We start from the raw sequence: 15282 nt of genomic DNA on the forward strand, positions 1-15282 counted from the left end.
AGAAAATGGGGGCATAGAGTGGTTAATAGTCTGGCCAGGATCATGCATCTGGTATGTGGTGAAGTTGGAATTCAAACCCAGGAAATTTGGTTGCAGATTGCATGCTCTTAATCACTGTATTTTTCTGCATATTTAAAAAATTAAACTAGTATTGGACTGCTCATCTGTAGCACTGGAAGCCAGTGGACATCCAAATGTCTTTTGAAGAATCTGTAAATTGTTTGTCACTGCCAACAAACTGCATGTCAGTGTTTATAAGAATTCAGAAAATATACAGAGTGAAGGTCTGTCTCAAAAACAATGATTCAGAAAATATGCTATCGGATCTCTCTCTGAACAAAATGAGTAAAAGGTCTCAAGACAGAAGTATTGGGACTTATAAAACGTGTTAACCAAAAATATTCTAAGGGGGGTAATGTAGGAGAAGTGAAAATTAACTTGTCTCAGTGGGATGGCTTAGTTACTTCATTTAATATAGTGTTAGAAAAATATCAATCATGACTATGAGGGTGGAAAAGTAGAATTGAAAAGCATGATAGAAAGCTTCCAAATTAAGGAAGAAAAGAAAATGTGGAGCAATGCCACGAAACCAATAAAAATAAAATGGTAAGGAGGAACAAAGAAAGCATTTGTTGGTATCAGAAGTAGAAAATAAGATAGAGGGAATACAATGAAATGTATATCCGTCATCACCAACTATGAATAAATTGTGAAGTACCCTCAAAAGGTCAGAGATTGAAAGTAACACAGTTTAGTGGGATCTCTCTCTCCCTCTCTCCCTCTCTCTCCCTCTCTCACCTGCTCCCCACCGGGGGGGTGTGTGTGTGTGTGTGTGTGTGTGTGTATGTGTGTGTGTGTGTGTGTGTGTTCAGTGACAAGGTTGAAAATGAATGGACGAAGATAAACTAGGCAAATGAAATTAAAATAAAGCAAAAGTGGTTAATATTAGTGTCAGTCAGCCGAGTACGGTGGCTCACGCCTGTAATCCCAGCACTCTGGGAGGCCGAGGCAGGCAGATCACCTGAGGTCAGGAGTTCGAGACCAGCCATGGCAACATAGTGAAACCCCATCTCCACCAAAAAATACAAAAATTAACTGGGCATGGCGTCATGCGCCTGTAGTCCCCAGCTACGCGGGAGGCTGAGGCAGGAGAATCACTTGAACCCGGGAGGTGGAGGCTGCAGTGAGCCGAGATCGTGCCATTGCACTCCAGCCTGGGCAACAGAGCGAGACTCCATCTTGGAAAATAATAATAATAAAAAAAAATGATGTCAGACTAAAACGTCAAGGTCAAAAACACTGACTTGCATAGAGGCAGATATTTTGTATTTACAAGTTGCAATCCTTGGAGATGCTGTAAACCTTTATACAGCACAGCAACCCTGGCCACATGGCACCTATATAAGCAGGGCAAAAAGCTCCAGGAAATGCAACTTGATTAGAAAACATTTATGAGAATTTAAAGTACTCCTTTCAGAATTTGACATATCAAGAAGACAAAAATAAGTAAGGCTATAGAGAATTTGAGTAATATCATCAACAAGCTTGATTTTTTGATTTACTAGGATCCCATTTGAAACCCTAAATGGAGATGGGAGATACAAGAAAAAGTGGTACTAATCTGGGAGTCCAGTGAAAAGAAATAACAGGATGAAATCAGATTTCCTAGAAAGCAACTCATCCAAATTAGAATTATAAGTTAGTGGTATCCTGGAAATACACTTTAAAAAAAGTGGACTGGATTCTAAGAAATGATATAACATGATAAAGAAACTGAAAACTTAGAGACATTAGGAGGGAGAGAGAGAGAGAGAGAGAAATACCAAAAGCGATGAGAGAGAGAGAAATACCAAAAGCGATGAGGAAAAAGTGAGATTCTGAAGAGGCCATATAGCTGTTGAAGGGAAATTTTAAAAAATATGTTTATTAATAAGTTACCATATTGACATGGTATTCCAGCTGCATTTTATTTATCCTTTAAAGAATAGATGGTGCTTTTATTATTTATTCTACTAAATGATGGACAGTTTTAAAATTTAGTTTTCTGAAGCTAGTATTATCTTACCAATACTTGGTAAAAGTAAATTGAAATAAGAAAGATCATCTTAAGAACTTAGATGGAAAAATTCTAAATATTAGCTAACTTAGTCACATAGTATTAAAAGAGTAGCATTTTCTTAGAATGCAAAGATAGTTCAATGATAGGAAACCTATCAACGTAATTTATTGCATCAGCAGTTTAAAGGAGAAAAGCCATCTGATTCTATTATTAGATGTTGAAAAGGCATTTGATGAAGTAATTAAAACTGAAGTATAATAAAAATTATGGTGAAACTACTCAAGTTATGGGAATAATAATAGCATTTACCACCTAAGTGTGGTTGTAAGGATTTAATTACTTAATACATGTAAAAACCGTTAGAGCAGTGTTTCACATATAGAAATTATTCATTGTTAGCTATTTTTATGACTTAAACATGACAAAGTTGATTTGCAAAAAAGTGGCGAATATTACATGGAATGGCAAAACATTTTGGTTCAAGTCATGAAAAAGAATTGTTTGTTTTTACCACTATATTCAGCATAATTTTTTTGAGGTTTCATTTATCTAAATGTAGTAAGAGTAGAAAATGAAATAAATGATATAAATACTAGAGAGGAGATAAAATATTTTAATTATATTACTGGAAAATCCACGAGACTACTAAAAACCTGTTACAATTAGTGAGTTTATTTGATAATGTGAATATTAAGATAAGTACAAAAAATAAATGAATAGTGCTTCATTGTTGGAATGACCAGTCAGAAATGGAAAGGGAAAAAAGAATCTTATAAAAATACTCACAGGTAAGTTTAATAAAATTATTCTGTACCAGGAAAAAAAAAATGACTGTCCTTAAGTTAGAATTTAAGGCAAGTCAAACCAGATCTCAATAAAAATTGTCAGCCTTTCTATAATTAACATGAATTTAGTTCAGTTCCATTTAGAAACCTAGTATATCATTTAGAAATTAGGTAAGATGATTTTAAAGTTCATGTAGAAAATACATTTCTAGAATACCCAAGAAAATATACTTTATATTTTTGAGTCCCTCTTCCTTTTCTCTCCTACAAACACATATATGTATGGAGAAGAGTGGGGAAGAAAGCAAACATGCCATTTTGGTGGTGTTTTCCCATGAATTTCAGTGTAGATGGAAATCCATGGAGAGTTAGAGGGGTGATTGTACATTATGTCTTTACATATGTTTTGGCTGTTTCACTTTTTATAAGGAATATGTTATCTTTAATTGATTTCATGTAGAAAATTTAATAGAAAAGAGTTTAATGACTTCTCACTCTAAAGTTGTAATCCTGTATTATTAAACTAAAAAAAGCATATCTTTGGTTGACTTGGAATGTTTAAGAACTGCATCAGATTTTTAAAATACATACTAAAAAACTGAAATGTAATTTATTTCTGCTTTCCTGAATGTTTGGTGCGTTCTACAAAGGCAAGATTAATTTTTAATTCAAAAATTCTGAAAATAATTTTGTCTGTTTTTTTCTCTCTTTCAAAGGTATGCAACCACTCATGTACTCGGTTCAGGAAGCATTAAATGCCAGACCATGGTGGATTCGTATGGGGACTGACATTTGTTACTATAAGTAAGTATTTTAAGAATATTAATAGAACGTCAGCTTACAGAAAGCAGTATTAAGTCATCCTGTTTCAGTGTAAAAGGAAACAGTAGAGTTATTATTGCATACTTTGAATTGTGGTGCTATGCTTTAGTAATTCTAAAGAGTCCTTTTGAACTTGAGATCCACTTATGGAGCGTATATAGTAGAAGTAAAATGTGTTGTATAGGCAGACAAACTTAGGTCCAGGCTGTGTCTCCACCACTTAGAGAGTTATGTGTCCTCAGCTTTTCCAGCTTTAAAACTCTGGAAACTTTATTGAATAAAACTGAAAATAGAAATTACGAGTAATAATTTGCAGTGGCTTTTTGTTGTTCCTATGATATCAAGTATGACTCTTATCTTTTCCCTTTTTATATTAACACACAAATATTTACTTCATTTTAATTTCCAAAACATTAACTGGAGATGTGTTCCAAATACAGTACATCAGCTTACACAGATCGTCTTTGACTGTAAATATGTGATCTACTTATAGCAAGTTAGAAATAAGTGCTAGAGGCTGAGTGTGGTGGCTCATGCCTGTAATCCCAGCACTTTGGGAGGCTGAGGTGGGCAGATCACCTGAGGTCAGGAGTTCGAGACCAGCCTGGCCAACATGATGAAGCCCCATCTCTACCAAAAATACAAAAATTAACCGGGCATTGTGGTGTGCGCCTGTAATCCCAGCTACTCAGGAGACAGAGGGAAGAGAATCACTTGAACCTGGGAGGCGGAGGTTGCAGTGAGCCGAGATTGCACCACTGCACTCCAGCCTCGGTGACAGAGCAAGACTCCATCTCAAAATAAATAAATAAATAAAATAAAATAAATAAGTGCTAGAAATAATTTCCTACTTCTGTGGAATAGTTTGATTATTCTTCAGCTCCACCTCTAAGTACTCAAGGATTCTCATTATCTTGCTTCTCATTTTTACTCTGTCTGCAAATGTTTCCAGGTAATGTTCATTGTTGATTCCACTTGGCACCCTTGTTTCTTCTCTGTTACTAAGTTCAATCCTGACATTTCTGTATGGTGAATTTTGGCTTTTTAGATTGTGCTTAACTGGCACTAATGCCCCTGTGTTTTATCAATTAGAAGAAGCTTCTAAAATTAAACTGTTTTGACATGGCTTTAGAAAAAACTTGCTGTTAAGTACTCTTACTTTCTGGGAAACAAAATCTTCCTTGGAATTCATCTCAGTAAGATTTCTTCCTTACTCTTATTAGCAAAATGAATAGCAAATAAATGAGAAACAGAAGTAAAGGTAATGTGTAATTCGTCTGCACTATAATACATCTTGTATTTCTTTTAATGGTAGACTAATATAAAAATAGTCTTTGATCACTTGTCTCTTTCTCATAAAGTTGGGTGAAACTATCTGAGCAGTGCTTGGCTAGATTTTAGAATTATTTAGATTTTTAAAGAATGAAACAATGTTTTTCAAAAAGCATTCTTACTTTCATGCTTCTTTATGTTGTCACATTAGAAATTGTCAATCAATGAATGCTTTTTCACATTGCAAAATGATCATAGCAGGACAAGTTGTTCTATTCCATGTAAGGGGTGATGGCAAGGATTTTTATATTTTTAGTTTAGGTTCTGTCTTTTCTTTTGGCTACTACTTCCTGATCTGGAAGTGGAGTTCAATTCAACAAACATTTATTAGCCACGTTCTATGTAAGACTCTATTCTAGTTGTTTTCCTGAAGCCTGAGATATGTTTATTTATTTTAATTTTAATTTTTTTTGGAAACACAGTCTTGCCCTGTTGCCCAGGCTGGAAAGCAATGGTGCAGCCTGGCTCACTGCAGCCTCAAGAGCGTATCATCACTCCCAGGCTCAAGTGATCCTCCCACCTCAGCTTCCCGAGTAGCTGGGACTACAGTTGTGAACTGGCTAATTTTGTCTTTTTTGTAGAGACTGGGTTTTCACCATGTTGCGATCCACCTGCCTCAGCCTCCCAAAGTGCTGGGATTACAGGCATGAACAAAAGTGCCCAGCCTGAAATTTAGATGATAAAGATTAAAATCTGTTTTTGCATTGTGCTGTAACTTTTCATGTCAGCTAAGTCCTGTGGTGCTTGTTTGTCTTCTCTATAAAATGGAAAAAAACTGCTTTTCACCATTATATGAGATAATATATGTTTCACTGGTTTATAAACTAGAAACTGCCATATAGTTGTAATGTGGTAGTATAAATACCTCTCCAATTAAATGTTAAACTTTTGAGGGAAAAGAGTTGGCAAGGACTAGTTTTTGAACTTGTTTTGCATTTTTGTTAATCCTTAGCGCTCTGTCATTGGGTATCTACTCAAGATACTATGCATAAGTTAATGAAGACTATATCAATTTGAAAATACTTTGAACATTTACGTGCATGAAAAAATAACCTATAGGCCCTGGTTTTTCTTCATTTCATGGCTTAAATAATATAAGATGATTCAGAATTTTAGAAATTAGAGCATCTTTAAGTCAGCATATGTCAGCAGTATTTAGAGTCTGGAAAGTAATGTATAGTTTTAAAAACTTTATTATGGAAATCTTCAAACATTTACAAAAACAGAGAATAAGATAATGAGGCCCCATGTATTCATCACCCAGTTTCAACAATTATCAACACATGGTGAGTTTTGTTTATCTATACTTTTACTCATACTTCCACAATGAATTTTTAAGGCCATTTTCAGATACCATATTTTATCCATACATACTTATATATGTATTTCTAAAAGACAAAGGCTGTTTAAGACAATCTAACTACAATGCCATTATCACAACACAGAAAGATTAAGAAAATTTCTTACTGTGATGAAATATCCAATGTTCAGACTTCCCCAATTGCCTCTAAATGATGTTTTATAGTTTTATTTAATCAGAATCCAGCCAAGAATCACACATTGCATTTGATTTTTGTTGACATCCCTTAAGTCTGTGTTAATTTATAGGCTTCCCTTTTCTCTTTTTTTAAATTTCTCATTCATTCACTAAAGAAGCTGGATTGTCATGTAGGGTTTTTCACATTTGGATTTTATTGGATTGCATCCCTGTGGTGTTAACAAGTACTTCTGTTTCACCAATTTCCTATAAACTGTTAGTTAGATCTAGAAGCTTCATCAACTTCAGGTTTGGTTTTTGGCAAGAATACTTAATAGGTGGTGCAATGAATTCCCATTGCATCACATCAGGAAACAACATCATCTCTGATTGTTTCTCTTTTTGTAATCTTAAGATTGATTAGTGAACCCAGGTCTTGTAGCCTGATCCATCCACATAAAGGTGTCCATCAACCTTTCCTCTGTTGATTGTAGTAGCCATTGATGATCATTTTCTAGATTCAGTAATGTGTATGGATGTCAAAGAATGGGGTTCTAAAAATTTTTTTCATGTGAGGAATATTAGCTCATTTAATTAGTAAATTCAGAAGTGAAAAGTTATGTCATTGGCTAATAACAGTTAACTGCTTTATTAGTACTAAGTTTTTTTTAAATAGGGTATTTAAGTTACACTTTTTACAGACTCGGGTTTTTCTTTTTTCCCTGAAGTTCTATTTAATAAAAGTAACAAGGAAAATCAGTTTTTGTGTGGATTAAATGAGCACATTTTATGCGTTTTTATTGCAGAAATCATTTCTCAAGAAGTTCAGTTGCTGCAGGTGGGCAAAAGGGAAAATCCTACTATACAATTACATTTACTGTCAATTTTCCACATAAAGATGATGTGTGCTACTTTGCTTATCACTATCCATATACGTATTCAACTTTACAGGTAAGAACTCTAAATTAAATTGTATTATATGGATATGTATAAGATAATGGAAGAAAATTGAGTTTAGTTAAATATTCTAACGTAAGGATAATGATAATTGAGTTTAGTTAAATATTCTAACATGAGGAAAATTAAGTTTAGTTAAATATAAGAAAAGAGTTTAGTGTTGAAGATTTTGGAAAATACTACAGTATTTCTTGAGTAAAATGGGAATGTAGCTCATTTTTTTTAATAGAAATATTAAGAAACTTTGACATGATTTTTACTTCCCATCTTTTGCTGAAATCCATAGTTCTCTAAGCTAAGATTCCATGATTTACAATTTTTAACCAGGTGAGATTTCTGCATGTTTAACCAGAATCTCATAGAAAATAGAATATTAGAAAAATGTGGATGCAATTTGAGTGTTTTTGAAGGAAACATTGAGATCTTTTTCTGAAGGAAATGGTTTTATTATGGAGACCTAGATCCAGATTTTTAAGAATCTAAGGTGTAAGAGTTGTTTTGTGTGAGACCTTTTGAGATTTTGAATATTGGCAAAATGAAACTAAAAACCAAAACTAAACAAAGTCTAGTAATTAAATATCAACTGTGGTAGATTTATTCTCAGAACAGAATATCTGTTCTAATGGTCAAGGATCATGAAGGTGTGATCAATTTACCAATAAAGAAATTGGAACACTCTAATTAGAAACAAGCTCCCAAATTATTAGAGAGGAGAAAATGAAAGAAAAACACAGTCTATAGAGCAGAAGAGATATCAAACCTAAGAAGACTAAATGGGCTGACAGCATTAAATGAGCCTTACTGTACTTTAGTAAAGGTTACAACCTACCATAAAGGTACAATGTTCATGTATCTTTCTGTGCTTAGTAGTTCTACTTTTGGCTAATTTATCCTAGGAAAACAAATAAGAATGCACATAAAAATATATTTTAACTGTTTTTATTTGCCTGGTTTTATGTTATTGTTCTTTACTGATTGTGCCTTTTAATATATTTTGAATCCTCCTGCTTTCTTTCAATCCCCTTACCATGATGTTTTCCAGGTATGACCGTCGTTTCTCACCTGGGCTTCTGCCAACTCTTTGTAACTGGTGTCCTAGGATTCAGTTTTGCCCCCTTTCCTCTTCATTAGTTCCTGTCACACCCCCCTGCACCACAAACCCCAGACTGTAGCCAAAGGGTTCTTTTATAGCTAATCTTATCATAAAATACCCTGCTTAAAACTCTTTAGTGATTTCTCTTGCCCTTTGTGTGAAGTCTAAAATTCTTACCGTGATTCACCCTGTCCTTTTTCTAGTAATCCCCCCCCTTTTTTTTTTTGCCATATCTACATACTATTTCAAGTATTATTTATCTTTAAATAGACTTTAAAATAGATTACTCTTTAAAGTGTATCCTCATCCTCAATATCCATTAAATCATTTAAATTGTATCCTCATCCTCAGTTCATATCTGTGAAATCCATGAAAGATTAATGTGCTAGACTTATTTCTAATTCACATAAAATATATACCTATTAAACTTTTAAAATGGTTATCTACATATCACTTAGTTATCTCAATTACCAGTGGTATGTGTACTATGCTTTGGGAAAGACCTGTCTACCAGGCCCTTCATTCTGTGTCAGATTCTTTGTTTCTCACCTTTGTAGCTATAATGAATCTTACTGAATTCTTTGAAATGCCCTATTCTGTCTTCTGGTCTTCCTAATATTTTTCCCTCTGCCTGCAGTATTCATCTCTGCTCTCTTCACTCATCCTTTGGAGTTTAGTTTAAATGTAGTTTTCTGTAGAAGACCTTCCCTCACTGCCCAGACTTGGCTAGGCTCCCCTCCCCTTATTATAGGCTCTCACAGCACTCTCTATTTTCCCTAGAGTAGGGTTCATTTTTTCATTGTTGTATCCCCAATGCCCTGTACAGTTTCTGGAAAATAGTGACCACTCAGTCAATAGTGATTATGTGAAAGAACATAGGCAAAAGTTTGAAAACCAACTGAATATCTAAAAAATAGGGGATTGAAAAATTTATTTTTGGTATAACCACATAATAAGACCATTAAAACTTGTGTTTTCAAAAAATACACATTTAACATATTTATGATGTGGTATGGTATTCATAATTAGAAATATATATGTGTTTGTGTGTATGTATAAATTTTTAAGTGATAAAATCAGACTATAAAAGTCTTTATGTGATCATGGTTTTGCTTACATACATTGTGTTAGTAGTAATCTAGGTGGTGCAATTGTGGATGTTTTAAATTTTTTAAAACATTAAAAAAATTTTTTTCTTTGTAAGTTTTTTGCTGTCTTTCAGACATTTTACAACAAACCCATATTAATCTTGAAATCAGGAAGATAAATTGTTAAAATTTGTGCTACATAATTTTTATTTTTCAAATTTTAGATTGTTGCTGTTACAGGTCTATTATCACTCACAATGTCAAAATTCAAAAGGCTTTGAAAACCAAAAGGTTTTTTGGAACTCATTTGGAGGCAAAGCCTGACCTGAGTTTATTTAGAATATTGATTCTACTTAGGGTGATTCTTCATATGTTTTGCTGCACAAATAATGAGTGTATTACAGATTGCTACCCCTGACCCCATTGGTGGTGCTGCATAATTTATGATTTAAACAATATATTGCCTGTTTCAAGTTTCCCAAACTGATGTTTAGACTACATCTGGCCCTGAGGGTTTTGGATAAGGGGTTAAGAATCTGATTCACTTCTAGTTATGTGGAGATCTGGATGCATTATTTCTGTATATCATAGGGACTTTTTAAGTGATTGTATATTTTGTTTTAAAATTTTTATCAAGATGCATCTTCAAAAATTGGAATCAGCACACAACCCTCAGCAAATCTATTTTCGGAAAGATGTGTTATGTGAAACCCTGTCTGGAAACAGCTGCCCCTTGGTGACTATAACAGCAATGCCAGAGTCTAATTATTATGAACATATCTGCCATTTCAGTAAGTTTGTCTTCCCGACTCACAATAGCAGTCATTCTCACCTACTTTGATTTGCTTTATCTGTATTTTTTAATGGAAATGATAATAGGAACAGATATCAGAAGACTTGGGCTCTAGTCTTGGCCCTGCTATTGTCTAGCTAGCCATGGGCCCACCTCTGGGCCTCAATTTCCTTATCCTGAAAATAAGGGGCTACATGAGATGTTCTCTGAGGTCTCTTTTGCTACCACTGTCGTTTAGTTCTTATCCTTAGAAATTGTATACAAAGTAGAATACAACAAATTATTTTAAGAGGTTGTGTAATAATACTATCAATTTAGAAATGGACTGATTTTACTTGTAAATAAAACAACCAGAAACCTATCAATTGTTTTGATAGCTAGCACTGAATAGCTACTCATTTTTCCCTGCCATTTATATTTTTTTAAATTGCCTCGAATGTACAGCTGTAGTAATAAAAATAAAACTGTTTCAGTTTTGATAAGGCAAAGTATTTTCAGGAAACAGAGCTTATTGTGTATTGAAAATATGACTGATAAGCTGAATGATTATTTTGTAGACTTGTATATCTAAATGTATAGTGAAATTTTGGGGGCTAAATCTCTGAGCAGATAAACTTGTTTCTCTATGCTTATCAGAGCAACTGTAAGACAGGGCTAAAATTATATTTCTTTTCCCTATGATTTTATGAAAAAATAGTTTTATATTTTAAACTTCCCCCAAGTACTTGTTCTTTATAAAATTAAAATTAAATAACTAATTTTACATGTTAAATTAGTCATTGGGAAATGAGTAAGTGGATCAAATACTACTTACTGTTTTATGTCCTATTATGAGCTCATTCAGGATATGGTTTTATTGATTTTATATTTGTTTATTTTATAGGGCCTAGTGCAGTGCTTGTAGGATGCACCATTGGGTTCTATTAATTTATGTCAGAATTCACAATTGAGTTAGAGACATTTCTAAAGCCCCGAAGTAAAATATACAAAGTTTTAATAGCCGTTCATTTTAATTTGAGATTTTATGTGTACTTTAGGAAATCGCCCCTACGTTTTCTTGTCTGCTCGGGTACATCCTGGAGAAACTAATGCAAGTTGGGTTATGAAAGGAACGTTGGAGTATCTCATGAGCAATAACCCCACTGCTCAGAGCTTACGAGAATCTTATATTTTTAAAATTGTCCCTATGTTAAATCCAGATGGTGTCATCAATGGAAAGTAAGTTAAGCAATAGTTATTGAATATATTCAAGACCATTGTGGTTGTCCTGTATAAACTTGTTGAAATAACAGTGTCCAAGTTAACAAATTTAGTGATTTTTCTAGAATAAAGAAATTTTTAGTGGGAAATTAAGATAAACTTTTAAATGAAAATACATTTTGGATACTAGTAGCGGTATGAAATTATGAGAAATTCTGTATCCATGGGAATATGCTTTCATAAAATGCTTGAATTGTTTTAGAAAAATCACGTCAGGCTGTAGGAAAGATTAACTCATACCTCTCATATTCCTTTATTTTTTTGTTGTTAGTGGCATGAACCTAGATTGTTTTAAGATTAAGACTCTTCTGGGATCTCTTGGAATGTTAGCCCCATCTGCTAACCTCTTCTTGATATGAGGAGGTCTGGTTTTTGACAGGAGTTCTTTAGAGGGGGAATAGTGGAAGATAATTACTTTGTAAGAGGAGGCTGCATATAGTTAGTACAGTAAATTTATTCTGGTAATTTGACAAGGTCTCTGTAGTGCCACTCTGAAAGATGGGATTTAGTCTAGTTGTCATGAGTATCTCCAAAGATGAGAATAACATGTCTTACTTCAATAAAAGTAGCATGAATATGTCTCGTATTTTAGGAAATTACTGAATTTTTTAAATATAGAATTTCTTCTTAGTTAATATGTTATGGTTATGGAACTAACATGATGTCTATTTTTAATTGAGAAATATATTGACCAGTTAGAATTCTATTTATATTTGTCATCACTTTATGATTATTTGCTTATTTGCATGATAGCTTTACTACTTAGTACCCATAAATAAACAAAAAGGTATTTGATTTCTTACAACAATGTATACTTTTCATATACTTATCTTTCTCAGAAGAAGCATCTAGATAGCACTTTAATTGATGAAGTCAAGATATAGCATGCTAACATAACAAATGATTATTATGTAGTCAGAATGGAAAATGTGATTATTAATACATTTTTATAACATATGGAAGAAAACCCTGGAGTTAAGAATTATTTTTTTCTATATTTTGAAAATTTTGATTATGAATCTGAAAACTTACCACAGTTAAATGCATGTGACACAAAATCTTGCACATAGCAAATAATAACTGTTTTCTTAATGAATATAGTATGCATTTGGTTGAGCTTACCATCTATACCTATTTGAAATGCTAGTGGAATAGAGTCATAAAGTTAAATCAGAAGTGTATATAAGGGTGTAAGAAATGTATATAAGAGTTTATTGGTACCAGTGTTTTTCTGTCTTTGTGTTTATGTACATGTAGTCATCGCTGTTCTTTAAGTGGAGAGGATTTGAATAGGCAGTGGCAAAGTCCAAATCCAGATTTACATCCTACAATTTACCATGCTAAGGGGCTGTTGCAATACTTGGCTGCAGTGAAGCGTTTACCCTTGGTAAGTAGCAATACTTGTTTTTACTTGGGATAGTCAAAGATAAAATGTCATTTTTAATTATCAAGCACTTGTGTGATAATCATGAGGTCAAATTAATGCATTATGTTAGTAGTCTTAATTTTATAAGGTTGAATGTTTGTAATTCTCATAAGCCTTCTATTTTTTCCTTTTTCCTAATGAATATTGATAACTCTTGGTTGTAACTTTTAGATATTTAACTTCACTGTTTGAACAACACTAAGGTAACAATATGTATCTTCCAAATTCTCAAACTAGAAGCTTATTTCTGAGTTCTCTAGTCAGCTCTGAAGCTGTTAAGTCTCTACTACACACCCGGGAAATGTAGTACAGGCATGACCGGACTGGACTATATAAATATGCTCCTTCTGTTCTTACCAGCTTTTGATTAGAATGTTCCTGTTATATTAATGTGTATATTATTTAATCTTTCTTTAGGAAACTTTGCAGAGGAATAAAATTGACATGTCCTTCATTTTTTATTTTTTTAAAAAGATGATGCACTTAAATTAAAACCATATCCTTCTTAATGGTGTTTCTTTATAGGAGCATTTTCTTGTTTTTTTTTTGTCGTTGTTCTTTGTTTTTAATTTTTTTTTTTTTTTTGAGACAGAGTTTTGCTCTTGTTGCCCGGGCTGGAGTGCAGTGGCTCGATTTTGGCCCACTGCAACCTCTGCCTCCCAGGTTCAAGCAATTCTCTTGCCTCAGCCTTCCAAGTAGCTGGAATTATAGGTGCCCACAGCCACACCCGGCTAATTTTTGTATTTTTAGTAAAGATGGGGTTTTACCATGTTGGTCAGGCTGGCGTCAAACTCCTGACCTCCAGTGATCCACCCACCTTGGCCTCCCAAAGTGCGGGGATTACAGGCATGAGCCACTGCTCCAGGCCAAATTAGGTAAATGTTTTTACAACCATTTGGGGCAGCAATCACCACAACTGTAGATTTGAACTATAATGGAATGTATTATTTCTTAAATGGTGAATAGTAAATACAGAGGTGATATAGGACCGTTAAAGGATTTGGCAATTATAGAATTAATTATAGATCCTTTCCCAAACTAGGTATTATTACTTTTGTTGGTTCTAATTGTTAAATGGTGGTTCTTTACAATAAAAAGACCAAGGAACACAGACCTACATGTTTATTGGCTTGATATTAACTACCTTTCCTTAGCAACATATGAACTTGAAGTCTTTTAAGTTTTAAAATATGTATTTTCAAGGTTTATTGTGATTATCATGGCCATTCCCGAAAGAAGAACGTATTTATGTATGGTTGCAGCATCAAAGAGACAGTGTGGCATACCAATGATAATGCAACTTCATGTGATGTTGTGGAAGATACGGGATACAGGGTAATTATTACAGATGATTCATGAGTGTTTGAATTTCAAACATGCATAAAAGTACAGAAAACATATATGAACTACTCAAATTCAATAAATATTGACATTTTGCCATGTTTGAGATTTTTTATTTTAAAAGTTTTTCATGCTTATGTTTTTCATCTATTTAGAATTAATTTTTGTGTGAGATGTGGGGATCTAATTCTGTTTTCTCTGTGAATACCAGTTGGCTTGCACCATTAACTCGATAGTACCTCCTTCCTCTGTCAATTTGATGATGCCATCTGTTACATACCTTATTTCATATATATGGATGTATTGCAAGGCCATTATTATACCCATTCTTGTTTCTGTCTCTGCATACAACATTGTTTTCATTACTGTAGACTTACAATTAATATTGATATCATGTAGGGCAAATTTTCCTTTCTTCTTCTTTAAAAACTGCTTTGACTCTTTTTGTCTCTGTACTTGTGAATTTTAGGATCCATTTGTGGATAAACTTTGTTGGAATTTGCATTAGAGCTGCCTTGAATTTAAAGTTGGAGAGAATTATCATAATAATATGTAACATTGCTATCTGTGACCGTTGCCTATGTGTCTATTTAGTCAAGTCATATTTGATAAAGTATAAAATTTCTTCACATAGGTGTGAAATGTTTGTTAGATTTATTCACAAATACTTTATGAAGTTTGTTGCAGTTGGGAATGGAATTTTTCCCCACATATCTTCCTGCCCCCAGTTGATCATTGATGGTGCATAGGAAAGCTATTGATTTTTTTTTTTTTTTTTTCAGAAAAAAATGTCTACAAATTTTTCAGATTCTTCTACAAAGGATTACATATAGGAATGGCACCACATTT

General features: G+C 33.4%; 1 protein-coding gene across 6 annotated transcripts in view; it reads left to right on the forward strand.

The window, feature by feature from the left end:
- Nucleotides 1–15282, forward strand: part of AGTPBP1 (ATP/GTP binding protein 1) — a 197102-nt gene that overhangs the window by 142627 nt on the left and 39193 nt on the right. For all 6 annotated transcript variants that reach the window (XM_030809308.1, XM_030809316.1, XM_030809325.1 and 3 more), the window contains 6 exons: nucleotides 3561–3648; nucleotides 7282–7426; nucleotides 10251–10404; nucleotides 11444–11624; nucleotides 12924–13053; nucleotides 14296–14427. In XM_030809308.1, coding sequence (XP_030665168.1) covers nucleotides 3561–3648; nucleotides 7282–7426; nucleotides 10251–10404; nucleotides 11444–11624; nucleotides 12924–13053; nucleotides 14296–14427 — 830 coding nt within the window. The remainder of the gene's footprint in view (nucleotides 1–3560; nucleotides 3649–7281; nucleotides 7427–10250; nucleotides 10405–11443; nucleotides 11625–12923; nucleotides 13054–14295; nucleotides 14428–15282) is intronic.

Source organism: Nomascus leucogenys, chromosome 1a (assembly GCF_006542625.1).
Source record: "Nomascus leucogenys isolate Asia chromosome 1a, Asia_NLE_v1, whole genome shotgun sequence".
In the NCBI taxonomy this organism is placed as follows: Eukaryota; Metazoa; Chordata; class Mammalia; order Primates; family Hylobatidae; genus Nomascus; species Nomascus leucogenys.